The sequence below is a fragment of the Dreissena polymorpha genome, chromosome 14, assembly GCF_020536995.1.
Source record: "Dreissena polymorpha isolate Duluth1 chromosome 14, UMN_Dpol_1.0, whole genome shotgun sequence".
NCBI lineage: Eukaryota > Metazoa > Mollusca > Bivalvia > Myida > Dreissenidae > Dreissena > Dreissena polymorpha.
The window spans coordinates 44,644,098-44,663,259 of NC_068368.1; the positions used below are offsets into that span (position 1 = coordinate 44,644,098).

At 33.8% G+C, this 19,162-nt stretch overlaps 2 protein-coding genes across 14 annotated transcripts in view; one reads left to right on the forward strand and one right to left on the reverse strand.

Moving 5' to 3' along the window:
- The window catches only part of LOC127858369 (uncharacterized), a 275,468-nt gene extending 260,133 nt beyond the window's left edge, over positions 1–15,335 (reverse strand). For 3 of the 12 annotated variants that reach the window (XM_052395439.1, XM_052395440.1, XM_052395441.1), the window contains exon 1: positions 12,365–12,567. In XM_052395439.1, the coding sequence (XP_052251399.1) occupies positions 12,365–12,484 (120 nt within the window). In that variant the 5' untranslated portion in view covers positions 12,485–12,567. Of the gene's footprint in view, positions 1–7,461; positions 7,618–12,364; positions 12,572–15,078 lie in introns of those variants that run through there. The other 9 variants (XM_052395449.1, XM_052395445.1, XM_052395448.1 and 6 more) reach the window with 6 other exon arrangements.
- LOC127858365 (zeta-crystallin-like) overlaps positions 1–19,162 on the forward strand; it is a 274,122-nt gene that overhangs the window by 204,396 nt on the left and 50,564 nt on the right. The window lies entirely within an intron of this gene.

A 19,162-nucleotide genomic window follows, 5' to 3' on the forward strand; every position in this document is an offset into this window, starting at 1 on the left:
ATTGACCAAAACCATATAATTATAATGTTAAATACAGAGTGGAAAGATTTCTGCATGTCATGGCATATTCTTATTAAGGGTAATCAATCGTAAAAGAAAAATTTAGAAAACAAAACTAACGTTTAGTCGACCTAACTACCATCATGTTCGGCTATGTTAGTGAAACTTTCTTTTGGACTAACTATACGAAAACTTTGTACTTATGTGCTCTATAACCCCTAGATAATCTAGCTTTCACCTGCCAACATTTTTTGCTTAATTGGTAATTGTAGGCTCAGGTACTACTTAAAAGTACCCCGGTTACTCTGAAGTATACTACCATGTACCCCGGGTGCGGAGAATACGCTTAAAGGCACCCGGCCATACTCCGGCGTACTTTTAAACATATTTCCACACATATTAACACAGCATGGACATGGACCTATTTGTGTAGGTCCCTGACATTAATATTTAATAAAGACATACGTTAAGAGAAATCTAGAGAACACAATAGGAACTATTTAAGTTTATTTAAGGCTCATTATTTTTGAACATTTCAATCGTGAATTAAGATGCTATTAAGAAAATTTAATCAATAATTAAATCAGTTAAGTAAATATTGAGAACAGCACAAACAACGTTTATTACAGGCAATAAATTTTGATTTTACATGTAAAACGTTATTTTAATAAAAAAATAAGAAAATTATAGACAAAAGCTGATATGTCCTTTTCAATAAAAAAAGAGTATGACATGTCCTGACATCTTACACAGTTTTGCAAACGAATAACTCCGGTACTTGTTCATTTAAAATCACAAAAATCATTTCCGGCTAGATATTTTTGTATTAGCTTGAGACGATTTTTAAATAAAAGATTGCTAAAAACCACTTTAGTTTTAGACTTAACTAGATACATAATTTTAATTAAAAAAAAACTTTACCTGAAATCTTACAGAGTTCCGCTAAATAATATTTCCGGACCAATTTTAGAATCACAAACTTCATTTCGGCTATAGATGTGTATATTACCTTTAAAATGACACTTACAATGGAAATATTAATAACGAAATGGTAACTGTTTAGACAAACAAAGATATGTACTATTCAATAAAAAAGCCATCCTCGGTCTTAAAGTACTGTTTATTGGAATAAAACGGGTGTACACTATGATAACGTTGTAATCTGCCGAATTCTTCAGTAACGTTTTCAGTAGCGGGTGACGTAATAGCTAATATGGCGGCGGTCAATTTATTGATTCTGGGATTGTCTATCGGGGCATATGAAATGCCAACCATCGCAGCGACCTAGATCGGTCAGGGGCGATAAGAATGGACAGGGATAACGTGCACGAATAAATATTGTAGTCGGCTCTTTTATGATCGGCGAATACGAAAATAAAAAAATACGTTTTCAGAAATCGCAATAAAAAAATTTTGGGTCGGGGGGTAAAAAGTGGGTCGGTCGGTAAAGGGCAAACAAACTTAATTTTAATTTAGGCCTAAGTGCTATTTAATCAGGCTAAATAAACAAAAACGTTATCATTTTATTTAATCTTGTGGTGATAATTCTTAAGTATAATCTGCATGATTATTCAAAAGATCCTCTTGTTTTGGTACCTTAACGTTTCTATTCATTTTGATGAAAACTGTACTAGTCTTTAACAAACGTCGACGTGGTTACTAAGAAGAAGGTAAAACTAATTATGATGATCATGATGTTGATTATGATTATTTTATTTTTGGTGTTACGGTTGTTGTTGATGATGATAATGATGATGATGATTGTATTATTCCAACTCAATTTTTAGTAGTACAAACAAGCGAACCTTCTTTGAACATCGAACTTGGCTTGACACCAACGTGCGATGGAATGACAGTGATGAAGTAGAACAGTCCCGGGCAGTATACTCCGACCATGACCACTACACATTTACTTACTATCATTTGCAAACCGATTCATCTTGGGTTCATAGACTACGACATATTATAATTTGCTTACGGCTAACTTCGCGCGCAACGTTGACAGTTCGTTGAGTAAGACAATACGCTTAGATACTAAAGAGACGTGTTGACAGATTTTGTTGTTGTCGTTATTTAAATGTCAATGCATTATTTGCAAATAACACCATAGTCATATTATAGTGATTACATACAGTGATGTTCATATCAATAACAATATTGAATTATGTTCTTGCCATCATCGGGATTGGAACCTGGTTCAATGGGCGGCCATAACGAACTTGCAACCGCAGGGCTATTCACGCTTAACACAGCCAGAAAGCGTATTTGAAACGCTACTATGGTAGTTATCAACGTAATTGTAAACGAAACATGAAACGCGTTACACATGCCGTATTATCTTATTTGTTTTTAATGATGACCTGTTTACTGCATACTGCACAAAATTGTCTCTTAAAGTTTACAATAAATTATCTCGGTACCCGTAGCGGAGGAAATCGTTAACACTATGCATGCTGGGAAATTTGTAGTCTGCTAAAATGTTGTTTGCTGAATTGATAAAATTAGCATTTTATTCATTTTTTTTCAAAGAATACTATCAAAATAGCAAACAATTTGGATGCTGATGAGACGCCACGTTCTATGGCGTCTTATCTGGATCCAAACTGTTTGCAAAGGCCTTCAAAATTCGGTTCCAGCACTGAAAGAGTTAACACTTGGTAAACGATAGTTGCATGCATGCAGATGTGGCAGAATCTTGAACTTACTGAGGCGGAATGTATTTTGATTTTTGTAATTTAAAAACGTATTTTGTTTTACAACAAGAGATTTCTAGGCATGCAGCCACTGATCTAGTTAAGCAGACACGTAAGTTAATTTGTATTAATGATATTGCAAACCGGTTACGATGTTGTTTCGTTGACATCAATCTTTCTTCCGATAATAATAAATTTATGGCTCACCTAAAATGACTTTCTCGCAAACGGTCTCTTTACATTTAACCTTTTTTACAATGTTTGTGTAAAGAGTTCTTTTTGTATATTTTCATAGGATCGCTTGTATTTTTTCTAAGAATATGTGTCTCGCTTGCAACCAACTATATTATCACAGAAACAGTTAAACCTGTGGAAATTGAAAATTGTAAGAGTTTCTGGAGGGGGGTAGCAGCTGGGGGGAGGGTAGCAACTAATGCCGAGTGCTTATGCCTCTAGTTCAAGTCAGTCTTTGTCAATAGTTTTTTTTCCGATTTCAATTAGCAAAAACACATTCTGCATATCCGATAGTTGTTGTGGGGACATTAATATTTTGTTTCCGTTCAAATTAACGTTTTAAGCGCCCATTCAACGATCGATTTATATCTTTTTTGCCAGCGTGTTGACATGTGTATTTTAATTCTGAGTTGTCAGAATTTTGCGACTAGTAAATATTTATAATTGCAAGTTTATAACTTCTGATAATTTCTTTGTGCTTTAAAAACGGAGTCTGCTGGTTTACCTTATTGATATCGGACACGTGTTATGCTGTTTTAAGGCACTTCTTCCTTCATCTCTTACCAGTATTATTTTATGAGTGTTTTGTGTAAATATCGATTAATATTCTTCTATAAAGGTCACACTCTTAACAATCAGTTTCTGAAAAAAAAGCAATTATCATACCAGTATATTTCTGGATTTTTCTATTAAAAAAACGTATTGTTTTTAAATAATAATGGTAAATGGTATACATATTTGTTTCTTAAGAATTATACTGTGTGAGGATGTTGTGATTTTCATTTGTTCAGTTTTCATTGTTCAGTGCTGTGTTGTTTATGTTCATTTCAACTTCATTTTTCCAATTATCCTTCTAATTATGTCAATTTTTAGTCGTATTTGAGTCATCTCATATTGTAAAATACTTTTGGGAATTTCTGTATTACATAGAGGATATTTGTTCATGTCAGTGTAAGATCGTTTGTTATTTCATGAGTGGTATTTTTTATGATCACGAGTGAAATAACAGACGATCTAACACTGACTTGAACACATTTTATGTTTGTTTTATGCCCCCTTTTCAAGAAAATAATTAATAATAATTTCCCTTTCGCTGAAAATTGACCCTGTCTCCCGTGGCGTGCCTCAATACATTGAAATGACGTCATTTTGTTGACGAAATGACGTCATTTTGTTGACGAAATCTACGTCATTATTCCAGGCAAATTCTCCATTTAAACTCTTTTACAATGTAAATAAACGGTAAAAAAGCATAAAATTAAAAGAAAAGTTGTTGGATTCGGTGGAATATCGATTTTATTTTACTCGTGATCAAAGAAAAAATATAAACAAGGGTATAAACAAGGGAAGTACATCTTAATATGATAATCTAAAAATAGAAAAAGGAATTCCGATCATTTGTTCTTTTCACCGAGAGATCATAGAAAATACCCTTTCACGAGAGATTTTTCTATGATCACGCGTGAAATAACAAACGATCTTACACTGACATAAACCAATTTTCAGTTTCTTTTATGTCCCTTTTTCAAGAAACAAATTAACAGCTGTTTCCCTTTCGCTGAAAATTACCATTTCTCTCGTGGCGTTCCTCATTACATTTCAAACACAAAGTGACGTCATTAGTGTGACGAAATAACGTCATTATACCGGCGAATTTATCCAGTTTAACTCTTTTACAATGTAAACAAGCAAATTCGTTGAATTGATATCCCCGCAAATATGCTTTATATTTGACACATAGCTAAAAAGCATTTTTTCAAGAGACAAAGGGCCATAACTCCGTAATTAACAGATGGTGTACAATGCCATTTGTCGTGCATCATCCTTTTATCCAGGTATATACTCATACCAAGTTTCAATGAAATCTGCCAAAGCACTTCCAAGATATGACTTCGGACACAAAAGTGCCGGACAGACGGACGGACGGAAAGACGGACGAACAACGCCAAAACAATATCCCTCCGCATATGGCGGGGGATAATAAACGGTGAAAAAGCATAAAATAAAGAGAAAATTTATTGGATTCGGTGGAATGTCGATTTTAATTCACTCTTGATCATAGAAAATATCGATAAAATGATTTATGATAATCTAAAAATAGAAAAATGAGTTCCGAATATATCTACTTGTTATTTTCATCGGTAATTTTTTTTGTGTATTTTCACTGCTGTTTTTTCACTGCAGAAATGTCATATTTTATCATTAGGTATTAAAGAAATTGGTATTTTTACCAAGATTTTAGTAGTATATTTAGTAATAATCGGATGTGAAATTAAAAGTATGATACCAAGAATTTAACGAAGAATTACAGCGAGGTGTAGAAGCATATCGGTGGCCTTTCTGTCAAAATGCTGCCTATCTTTTCATTCTTCGCTGACTCTCTGTCATAAACAAGAACAATGGATGATCGTAATTCACAAAACAGGTAAGAAAATCTAAAATTAAAACCCGTAAACACATTTGTGCATAAAAAGAGGTGGTCCATGAGTTGAAAAATATATCCAGCTACATGTTCACAGTATTCAGCAAGTCCAAATCAAAACGCTTACCACAAACTATCGAATATGGAATGATGACGAGGGTGGTGGAACAATCGTGCATACATGCCACTTTGATGACTTTTTTCACATAGCTTTCTCGTAATATGTCAAATATCTAATGTCATTGATATCTTCTTTATGATCAAATCTTTACGTCCAATGTTCGCTACATAGTAATTTTCATCAATTTCACTTAAAAATGCCTACTTTCGCTTTCGTTGTGGCACGGAAAGCCTATCGATCGGCTCACTTTTCTGGCACGGGAAGCCTATTCGTCAAACTAAATCGCTTGATATATCAAAGTTCTCTTCTCGGGTGGATATGACTTATTAAAGGCTAGACTTAAAAAAAAAAGAATCTTGTATGTGTGCCCTTTTTAAATATTTCATGTTTAAATATATCTGCACACAATTTTGTATTTTGGGCTATTGGCGAATATCGATAGAAAAAATGCTAACAAATGAATAAATTTTGACTATCAGTGAACCAGGAAGCAACTAGTCCGAGTCCATGGACAGGGACGGAATGATACTTATTGACTGGTTCATCCACTTGTAAAAAGCCGTTTTAAAAGGACCTAATATAAAATGGGCCTTTTTGATAATCTGAGCCTAGCCGTCGACAAGTTACTTGACTTGCACGAGAAAATCCATGAAGTCGTGGCAGTTTACCGAATCTTTGGTTGTTGCATTAAGTACTGTAAACACGTTGTCATCCATATGTGTTGATTATTTCTGCAATTTATCAACGCGATCTTCATTACTGACGGTTTATATATGTACATTAAGATACTTCAAATATGTAGCCAATAGTGTTAGTCCAAATAATTACGTTAAAAGTCCCCTTTCGCCTTTGATATTTGCATCAAATAGTCTGACATTTTAAATTTTTACTAACAATACTTTTTACAAGTGTTTAACTCATTTTACTGAGAAAAATAAAAATGTCAATCGATGACTAGGCTTCCCGTGCCAGAAAAGTGAGACGATCGAGAGGCTTTTCGTGCCATAACGAAAGCGAAAGTAGGCATTTTTTTAAGTAAAATTGATAAAAATAATTACTATATAGCGTACATTGAACGTAAAGATTTTATCATAAAGATGATATCAATGACACTAGTAGATATTTGACATATTACGGAAAAGCTATGGTAAAAAAGTCTTCAAAGTGGCATGTATGCAGGATTGTTCCACCACCCTCGTCATCATTCCATCTTCGATAGTTTGTGATAAGTGTTAGGACCTGCGGAATACTGTGAACCTGTAGCTGGATACATGCTTCAACTCATGGACGACCTTTTTGTATGCACAAATGTGTTTACGGGTTTTAATTTAAGATTTTCTTACCTGTTTTTTAATTCCGAGCATCCATTTTTCTTGTTTATGGCAGAGAAGCAACGAAGAATGAACAGATAGGCGGCATTTAGACAGAACGGCGACCGATATGCTTCTACACCGTGACACTGACATGAACAAATATCCTCTATTTGTTCAATTTTCAATGTTCAGTGCTGTGCTGTTCATTTTCATTTCCATTTCATTTTTTCCAGTTATCATTGTGTCAATGTTTAAGTCGTATTTGAGTCATCTAATATTTTAAAATACTTTTTGGAATGTCTGTATTACAATAGTATATTACCAAGAATTGAGTAGTATATATTAAGTATTTATCGGATGTACAATTACAATTATGATACCAAGAATTAAGTATTTAACAAACAAAAATTAAACAGTTCTTAAGTATGAAGCGGATAAACAATTATTATAGAATGTTGCCTAGCATTTAATAGCTTTATAGATTTGACAAAATAACGTTTTCTCTACTTCCCGGTTAGCAAAATGTCATGACAACAAATAAGAAAATCGACATTTTCAACAAAAAAGTAATATAATGCCGGCGTCTATCAACGTTTCCATATATATCGACTACGAATTCCACAAGATGAACAATTCACTTTTCATACACAATTCCAAAAATAGAAAGTTTCTACTCACTCGCAGTATAGTCTGTAACGATAATTCCGTTCTTTGCTGAACAAACACGGTGTAAACAAGAATTCCAGCTATAAAAGCAATCAACAAAGCAACGTTTGTTTTTATCCAGCCCATGTCTTACGCACTGTGCCGATTCATTTCATTATGTCGAATAATCGGTAGAGCTCTCATCTTGTCAGTTGACTGGCGGCTGAACAACGTTTGAATTACAGAAGGTCTAGACATTGACTGGCAACCAACAACAATTACGCGCTTCAGTTTCGCAAAAAAACACGATGTTTTTTATTTAAATTGTAAGTGAACGTCAAGTTCGAAAATAAAATGTTCGATGCTAAATATGAATTTTTTTTAATTATTCCGTATATTGTGTACTTCAAAGGCTCGCGAAAATGTTGCGAATGCTGTTGGGCATGTGAACTTGTTTCAATTAGTTACAATTGAATGTGTAATAATCAATGATACGAAATACTACCATATTTGTGTTGTTGCCATTGTGCAATATTGAATATTAGTTTATTTAGAGTGAAATCGTGTGGGAGGCTATATAATACTTAGTTTTGCCGAAAAGCTACGTATAGCTTCGAAGGGATTCAGATTGTACTATTTCTAAACTGTGTCTCAGATGCCGTTCAATCAAGATATTATTTATGAATAAAGCACATGTTTTGATTGGCCTCAAAAAAGTGACACGGTTAATCACCATGTGACATGTTTCCAAGCATATTAATAGAGATCTCCGATCTATCTTTTATATCAAGTCAGCACATAAGGTAGTCGTGAAGACTCGGTGATGGCCTGTTAATAAACTCTGACATACACACACTATTGCCTATTCCACAGTATCGCCGGGATACGCCTAAATTACAGCGCGTTTTCTCGGAATAGCTTTCTAACCCAGATTTTGACCAATCGTAATAACCAATCGAATTTGTATTATTTAAAAAATCGCGACAAAATGCCCGATTGAATAAATCATAATGCTGCATTGGCTAATTTAAAAATATTCGTGACGCTGCATTGAAAACCAAGAGGCCAGCGTGAAACAATTTTATTTTATTTAGATTGGTTAAGCGGATACAACTTTTTGACACTAAACTCTCTAAATCAATACTCTCTACAGTTGGCACAGCGTTCATACTAAGAGACTGAATTCTCTAATTTAACAAGTATTACTATTAGAGCTGCAACGATTCGATCCGATTCATCGAAAATCGATTCGAAATGCTTCGATTCGATTACGATACCAAACCTACCAAATTCGATTCGATTCTTTAACATATATACATATATATACATAGATACGTAAAGCGCGCTGTATTCAGCCTATTGATACAGGAAGGTGTAGGTTTTATCTTTACCTGTAATTACGACGCGCGCGATTGGTTGCTTATTACTTTAGTCATCCAATCAATAAGCCCGTTACGGTCTACTTTCGGAAAAAGCGTCAAAATGGCTGAACAAGTTGTTGCCGACAAATTGAAATTATCAGATGCGCCTAAGAAGCTAAAATCAAAAGTGTGGCAGTATTTTGGGTTTCGGGATGGTAGCCCTACCGATAAAGCAAAGGGTAAACTGTGCAACTACTCAAGTCGCCAGCCAGAAAAGTAGTTCTATTTCTGTTGGAGTTTTGTTAAGTTTATTAGAGAATGTGATTTTTCCTACAGGTAACAGGTGATGTTGTCATGGCACAATGGTAGATATGCTTATAGCGGTTTTGGGTAAAAGTATAATAGTGATAATACTAACATTCAACTGATTCTAGATACGTTCTTATGATTATTTATTTATTTTTTATATTATTGTGTAATCAACACAATTTTCTAGTCAGAAGTTTTTATATTAAAATTGAGTGCTAATTTGCTATTCTTTTTTATGTGTTTTATTGAAATCACATTTGAACAGAAATGTTAATTTTGAGGCATAAGAGTGAATATATGATAAAACTAGGTTTGAAGATGAATCGAATCGAAAAAATCGTTATCGGAGTGTCTGAAATCGAAATCGAATCGAATCGAGCTGTTGGTGAATCGTTGCAGCTCTAATTACTATAGTGTTCTATTTTCACTTTGTTATTTTATATCATTCAATTATACCTGATACTTTACTTACGATAAGCCATTCAAAAGTTGTTTCATAGTTACCAAATCAATAGATATTTAAATTAAACATTTCAAAAATCAAGCGTCCAAGCAGTGTAATGGTGCGCTTTCTTTTGGGCCGTGTTCTGTGAAAAGGGGATTTAATGCATGTACGTAAAGTGTCGTCTCAGATTAGCCGGTGCAGTCCGCACATGCTAATCAGGAACGACTATTTCCGACTAGTCTCTTTTAATCAAAGCAAAATCCCAGTTGAAGCGGAAAGTGTTTTCCCCGATTAGCCTGTGCAGACTGCACGGGCTAATCTGGGACGACACTTTAAGCACATGCATTAAACCCCATTTCCACAGATCACGGCTCACTTTTATTCGCAGGGTATCAATGTCACTGCGCGGTAACCAGTCTTAAAATTGCAATTTCAACGTTATCGCGTCTGTTTAGGTGCGAAAAAAATACACAAAGACTATCTTTGAACAATACAGACTCTTTCAAATATATTCGGCGTATGCAGTCATTTCGTGCAAACAAAGAGGGTAAAATATGTTCTCAATACATAAGGAAACAAATAGTAATAACAAAAGACTATTGAATTATATCGAATTGAATTTAAATCGTCCATATGCCATTCATGTCATTTGTGTTGATGCAATAGTAATAGTTTTATTATTTCGAATGTATTTAGCAACACTATGATTTACTATAAATGGTTTTATACAGAAGTCAAATACAAGGAACAATGCGTCAAAGCACTAAAACATCTGTTCGAAGAACGAGCACGTGTGACTATTTGAAATACTCATGTACAATTCGTGTTAGGGTGGTGAATTTATTTTTTATATTATTTTCTCACATATGATTTGTGCATTTTATAAATAGATAAATAAACATACATGCTATTTAAAAATAAATCTCTAGAACTGGCGCAACTCTTTTAATTAGTGTGGGTATGATTCACATAAGAATTGAGCAAAAAAAGTACAACCTCGACATAAGTCTAAACAATTCCGTTTGATCTCATTGATTAACTTATTTTCATCAACATGAACGCACAAAAAGCTGTTCAAACGATATGCATTGGCATAAGGTAATTTATTATTAAGAGGCATTATATAATATTCTTGATTATCACAAAGCGGCAATTAGTATTACTACTCTGGATATTTAAGAAACAAACATCCATGCATAAATACTGTGGCAATTTGTCTATTGGTGACTGATTGAAACAAGCAGGATAAAACTCTAAGGCCTACGAGAAAAACATTAAAATATCGGTTCGTCGGAGGATAGTCGCCCATCTAAATAATAATGCATGACGTGCAACGCGTTTAATGGATATTTTGGAAAATCTGGAAAATAATAGATTACTCACACACCGTTGGATAATCATTTGCTGTCAAGCCTTAAATGTCTAGAAGTAAGCCATTGAACTTTGCTCGCAAAGGTCACGGATTCGAATCCCGTAGAGGTACTTTCTTGAAACAACAAATTACTGGTTTGCATTTTGATTGCTACATATTTGATTTGCGGGGCGGTATGTTGTTTGAAGACAACGAAGAGGCTCAAGCATTAGTGTTAATAAGCAGTATGCCGAGCGCTATAAATTGAATTTGTATAACTTATTATTCATTGCACTTAAAATGCATTTTTTTTTTTCCACAAAGTTTCATGTTCACATTTTCAGGGAAAATGTACCAGTTTACCGATGGTTCAGTATGGCAACCGCTTAATCAGTTACATCTCTAATTTTAACAAATAACTGTCCTACACGTTTTAAGGAATATGATTTAGACAAGTGTCTACATAAGCGCTTAAAATTAACTTATACGTTTATCTACAACCTACACTCTTGGGCTGAACAAGTTCTTATTCATAACAAGACGTAACTATTTCATTTTGCTCTTACACTCGATAAGAATAGCAATCACAGTGCTGACTGGTGCTGACAGTGAGGCAGACCGAGTTTTCCTGTCAGTAATAGTTGGCGGCTGTTTTAAACAAATACACAATATAAGGTGATCAATATGGAAGTTCTGCTTGCCCCCCTCCCTGGCAGCAAAGCAACGTGCACAACAATGTCCTATACTACACACTTCATACACGATACCAGATACTGACTACATCTCACTCTATGGATCCAATATTTCCTCCTTGGACTGACATGAAATGTTTTTTAACATCACAGTAGCAACATGCGGTGAAATACATTGCTATATGGTACAATATGAATGTTATACGAATGGAGATTCATAATTTTAAGTAGATATATTGTTATAGAAACATGTAAATTCCACTGTATCACTATATAAAATGAAACTGTTCGCTTCTTAAAAACATATGCGGTGATATATATGCGGTGATATATATGCGGTGATATGTATGCGGTGATATATATGCGGTGATATATATGCGGTGATATGTATGCGGTGATATGTATGCGGTGATATGTATGCGGTGATATATATGCGGTGATATGTATGCGGTGATATGTATGCACGTTAACGCTTAAGGCACATATGCTGCGTAACACTTCTTACATATATTCGGCTCCGACTTGCTGAACTATGTCATGTACATGTACGTTCAAGATAAACTAGTTGCAATAATCCGCCTCCAAGTTATTGACCCTGAGGGTCGCTGAGCTGTATGTTCTCATAAAAGCTCAGGGCATTCAAAAAGAACTAAAGATAAAAGTGTAGCGTAACACTGCTGTTAAATGCATATTCGGCTCCCACTTCAAGAAAGCGTGCTGAATAATTTCCAATACTACACGGTTTCTGCAAGATTCCAAACATAAAACATATACTCACTCTGTGTGTAGGCTGAACAGATAATTCCGCTTTTTGATGAACCACTACTACAAACAATATCAATCCTGTCAATAAAGCAGCCAAAAAAGCTACTTGGACTTTAAACCTATTGTTACTCATGCTGACCAACTATAGATTCAGTGTGCCAACACACATTACGTTGAAAATTTTCGCTGTGCGTCGAGTTGACTGGCAACCGAAATTGTGTTTGGAAAATTGGCGTTATTCTTTGTAACAGAAAGTGACTGGTTACCGGAACGGATTGCCACATACAAGTGTAGAAACTTTTTGTTCTCGTGAAATAAACACATTTTTTATTTCAACGCGTTAAAGTTATGTTTACTATAGAAATCTTTATACTTAAAGCGAGTATGTACTTTTATAAATGCGTTTTTAAATATGTTTTTGAACGGATAAATCGTTGATGAATTAACACAGAACTTTAATAAAAATGCAAAAGTGGTAAGTGAATTTCAGCGAAATTAAGAGTTACTACTTTTAGAAATAGCATTTTTTAAGCAACCAGTCATTCATGGACAAAATTCGTTTGCGCGGTTTGGAAATGCACACTATGCTGTGCAGGTTTGTTCATACCAATCAAGATCGAGTCCATCTACATTATTCATTTTCCATCTACGAATAAATTGCATTCGAGTGGAATGCATTAGATAAAACATTCGCGAGAAGCCTAAATTTTCCCAGAAATAAATACACATTAACCGTAATAGATATATCTTTGAGTATCCTCATTGAACGTTGAACTTTATCATTGAATTTAAAAAATAGTTTCATAATAGAATAATAATTATTCGCCACACACGAATCACTAACATCTTTTTGAGTTCTATGCGAAACTTGAAATTCAACTGTTAAATACCTTGCTTATGGCATTTGACTGGAGTCTGTCCAAAATCATCGCTATATAAAAACATAACTCGGGGTTAAATAATTTGCCTTTTTTGCAGTCCCGACACGTCTTTGTAATTTATCGACACAGTTTTCCAAACAGTGCACGCATTAATCACAGACCCCCAAACGGTTTAAATTGAAATATGCAAATAGAATGTCATACGGTATTCGCATGAAATTACTGACATTTGCAAACACACTTCATACATTCTTTGACCTGTATTCTAATCACATTGTATTTGTTATGCAAATAAACACGTGAAAATCTATAGCTTTATACTATGACTAAACATCAATCAAATGTTTATAAGAGTAGCTTTAAACTATTTGTAAACATAAATGAATGAATATCTCGATTCTAACCCAACGAAGGTCAACAAATGCTGACACGAATTCGCTTTATCAGTTCGTTTTATACGCATACAAGATAACACTCAGAAATAAGTAAGAAATACAGTACACGTGTACATACGATTTATCATATGACTCAAATTAAAACTCTTTGATTTAATTTTTTTTCAAATACGTGTAAAATATTTCCTGTTTAATAAATGCTTCGCTTTCTTATATTAATTTGTCAGCATACACAAGTGCTCTCGAAATCGTTGATATCCGTATTGCTGTTCAAATTAAGTCTTATCAGACATTTCAAACTATACAATAGGTCACGATATCATGAACAACGTTTGTCAATGTGCTCTGAAATAGGGAAGCAATGAAAGCCATGAGATGCTACAGATCTGTGGTGTAGATGTTACTTTCCTAAAGTTGATGTTATACTTCACTGTTAAACGCGTATATAACGACTATTTGCAACGAAGTTGAAAACATGTATATTATTATAATTCCTTATAATGATACGTGTATTTTAGTATTTAGGATATATTGATATACGTTGTAGACAACTTGAAACAATGGTTTATGTATGCTTAAAATGGCCATTGTAGAATAGTGTATGTAATATATATATATATATATATATATATATATATATATATATATATATATATATATATATATATATATATATATATATATATATATATATATATATATATATATATATAATTTGCATAACATTTAATTCCATCACTGTTCGTTGGTTGTGGTTGCGTTTTGGGAAATGTTTATTTTCTCGACATGATGGTCAAGTCTCGTGTTTAAGCTGTTCTAAGCTTCATAAATTAGCTAGTCTGTACTCAAGACCGGTCATTATTGTCTACTTATTTTGTAAAAATAGTTTTCCTATTCGACGAAGTATGCGAGATAATATCTTTCTTAGGTACACTCGTTTAATATGTGTTTCAATAGGCAAATTTAACATGAACTGAACGGCGTTTCATAACCTAATATGCGGATCTGCAATTATACTTTCGATAATTTTGTTGTTGTTGTACTTGTTGTTGTCTTCTGACAGAACACTTATATCATCAACTTAAGCATGATACAGCGGATCGTTATAATCATAATCAAACAATTATGTGAGTGTTAATGGTAGATATTATAAAAATGATATTCCTGTATACAATGAAAACAACTTAATGTTTTACTACCACAAATAAAGACATCCAAACAAAACCCAAATAATGCACTGTATTGTAATCTATAGTCACCGCAGTTTTATAAAATGGAAAAAATATGACCCAAAGTATTTGTTCAAAAATAGTCATTTTTTCTTTATATACGATAACTTCAAAATCATTACTCCCGTTAATTAGTGACCACAATTTATATAGGTTATGTAATACTGCAATTACTCGAGAAATCTAGTACTATTTTATTAAGTTCTCAAAAAGTCTACCTACCCGTGACATTAATTCCGTTTGTTGTGTGAATACAACGTACATTATAATTCCAGCCAAAAAAGCAGTCAAAATAGCTAATTGGGTTTTAATCCTTCCCATGTTTACATACAATTCACTCTTGAATTAATTAATCATTTATGGCAAGCGGTTGAGCGTTTTAAAACTGACTGTCAATAGTTAACTTGTGTACAACAGTTCAGGTATGAACATAAGTAATGGTCAATGTGTTGTCTGTAAGTGCAGCTTTAAACAACACAAAACTTTCTAATCGCTTTCTTGTTTCAACAAAAATCGACGTTATCAGTTTAAAGTTACACTCACTCGCTTACTTGTGTACAACAGATGTAGATATGCACACAGCCTTAGAGTTGTTTTCTGTACGTGCAGCTTTAAACAACCTATAAAATTCTTAATGCTACGTCTTATCAAAGCTCAACAAAAACCGACCCGTGTGGATGTTATCAGTTTGTCTCGTAGGAAAAGCTGGAATGCTGACATGTCGGTCATTAAAGAGATATGTGAACACATTAGCGAACGTTGGACGCCAAACTTTTATTTGAAGGGAATTATGCACAACTTATTCGTTATTTTGGAATATTTTATTTACCTGTTTCCTAAAACTGAAGTACATGGTATAATCTAACGTAAATACAATATGACGTTAAAAATGACATATCAATGAAGGTCATTTAAATATTAAAATATTACGCAATAACCTCACGGCCACACTAAAGACATTGAGGCGTGAAAGTTAAACGTCATTTATACGTGACATCGCACTACCGACGAAAATCGTCACTTTCATTTTCAAGTTTTTTAATTGACTGATGATTATCTATGAATGAAATCCTAGATATCAAATATGTCAAAATGTATTTACGTTAAAACAAAACAATAACGTCTCCCTCTCAAAGTTCAAACCAAATTACTATCGCCATCTTACTGCCGTTTCGCATGTTTCTTAGATGTTAAAAGGTGACTAATGACTCCATGCCATAGTCCTTTCGCAGATGTTTCCTACAATTTCAACCTTTTTAATTATTTTCATTCCACGCATTTTTCGCAAATGTTCTTAGAAGTCTTAACATCAATAATAAAAACTTACCAGGTGGTTTTTTCAAAAAGCCTATATTGTGTTATCTCATATTATATCGACGCCTAAATGGACAAATGTTCGCAATGACAAACTGAAATGCGACGGAGTGTTCGGATAAAAAGGTGTGTAGAATAGAATTTTATAGAAGTATCACGGTCACGACCGTACAAAACACTGTTATTGTCATGCATCTGTGGTATCTGATTATTAAATTTCATTGCGCAAAATGCCGTTTTTAGTCTATTTGCAACGCAAATATGCTTTTGTAATACCGCATTTCAAAATCACAGGGCAAACGGTTGTTCTTTCCAAGCCTTCCCTGATTTTGGGCAGACGAAATATATATATAATATAGTATTTTCGTAATTCGTACAAGTTTTCATTTTTCCTCACATTTTCTTCCAATAACATTGCTTACACCATTTTTAGTGAATTTTTCTGAGACCGTTTTACGTGAAAAAACGTTCTTAGAAACTAAAACAAATTTCGGTCGTAAAACAATTATGTTATTGGCAAAAGCGAGTTATTTTTTAGAAAATTACCATCTACAAGGCAAACTTAAAAGAATTACGTCCCTTGAAAACAAAGGGAGACAATTATATTACTGCTTCATGCGAGGTAGGGGACTTTTATTGCTTGGCAATAGTCTTGTTCTTCATAAAAAATCGTTTTGATAGCCTTTTACATGTTCATTCAGACAACTAATCCTTTAACATTTACTTCAGCAGACACTTCGCTGTATCTTGCAAATAGACTTTCAACGCGATCGGCGCTCTCGTTCATACTTGTTATGAATACCCCGCCTATCAGGAACAAACTAATTCAACGATATGATAAACACCAAACCTTCCGACGTCCGAATTAAAAGTCTGACGATAATTAGGAAAACATGTATTAGAAGTAAGTTATAATGATGAAGATTACAACAATTATAGAGATGCTGTTGTTGTTGTTTTTAAATAATAACGATGCTCACACATTTAAAGGGACCTTTTCACAGATTTTTGCATGTTTTGAAGTTTGTCGGGAAATGCTTTAAATTGATAAATGTAAACATCGGAACTAAAGTGTTAATTATGAAACAAACAAAAAAATGAAAGAAAGAAAAATAAATCCACACCAGGGCTCGAACCACTGACCCTTGGAGTAAAAGTCTGATTATTAAACCACTCAGCCATCCATGCTGACATAACACTTTCAGTTTTGTATTACAAACATATACAAATATATACAATCCTCGATATGTTAAAAAATATAACAGTAACAACAGTTCTTTCGAAATTATACCATCGTTTCAGGGGGTTGTAGCGCTTTTTAGATTTTTAAATCGTCAAAAGATCCATGTAATAGATGTTTTCGAGCATGGTAAATGTTCAGTCATACCGTTTTCTTGCAAAGAAATATAACTAAAACGAAAATTGCAAATCTGACACATTTCTTTCCAATTTTTGTCAGTTTATCAAAACTTGAAAAGGTCCCTTTAATGTTGGTTAATTGATGCTGATGATGAAGGTGACGATGATAATGATGAAAATCAAGAAAGAAAATAATGCATAGAATACGAAACATATATTTAGAAGAAGAAAATGATGATAAAGAAGAAGGATAAGATAGTTAACAGAAGAAGAGAAGAAAAAAGGAGACGATGATGATAATTATGATAATGATGATGTTGTTGTTGATGATGATGATGGTGTTGCTTTAGCTGCTGCTGCTTCTGCATATGATGATGACGCAAATGACTATGATGCTGACGCAGATGACGATGCTGCTGCTGATGATCATGATGATTCTGCTGCTGATGATGATGATGGTATATTCATCATTGCAACTCACTTTTTATTGGTGCAAATGCATTCGTTTGTTGATCACCGAATATAGGTCGAAAGCACAGCTCTGTTCTACAATGAAGTCCTGGAGTTCATTCCGATTCCTAGGTAGCTGCGATCTGTGTTCATTAGACGAATTACCACACCACCGTTGACACCGATTTTGAACTGATATCTCTAAAGAAACTCACGTGAAAATCTCTGAAGGAAACTAGGCCCGGTCGAACATTCGCGTATGAACAAAATTCAAATGTAAAATTTATTATCATAATAAACAGAAGATCATTTTCTTTGTATGTTGTTGTTTTGGTGAGCTTGCTAAAATGTTAATATACTTTATTTATTGCCTCACGAAACGTTTCTACAGACTCTTAATATTCATTTGAATAAAAAATGGATTGTCAAGGATAAAGACATGCGTACACTTGTGAACTACATTGATTTTAAATCAAAAATTAGTGCGACGTACACAATTAGCGTTTGCATAATCATAGATAAACATGACGATATATCAACCCGTAAAAATGTAATTGATTTAACCCGTTGTGTGCGATGTTATTTAAGGACCGCCATTGTTTTGAATGTGGGAACTTTGGTTTATGTGTACAAGTTTGAAAGCGCAAACTTAAGAGAACGTATCGTGAAGAAGCGAGATTACGATGCATGAACCAAGTAATACGAGTCGAATGGGCAATATCACGAAGCGAGAACGTAAGAACACGAAATAACGATCAGAGCGCGATGTTAGGATGCGAGATAGCGACATTAATCAAGAATCTTAATCTCGTTTACTTATAGCTAATTTGGTCACCGTGAGGAATCAAATGGTTGCAGTTAATGGTAAAATTTAGAGTGCACCAATTACTAAAAATTTTAGAATAATTTATATAATTTAAATAACATATAATTATACGTTAATCTATTTCATTGAACTCGGAATTGAGCTTAATTGTATGCTTAGCGGGGGAGTGACAGTGAGGAAGAACTGCGCATATGTTGCGATTTAATAGTGTTTTTAAAAAAAATACACAGCGAAATATATAATATATAATATTGCTGCGACCTACGTTAATAGTTCAAGCTGTGTCCATCGCCTGTCATTGGTAACGTTAATTTATGACATTTTGTATTGAACTCTCTGAAGATAGCCAAAAGACGC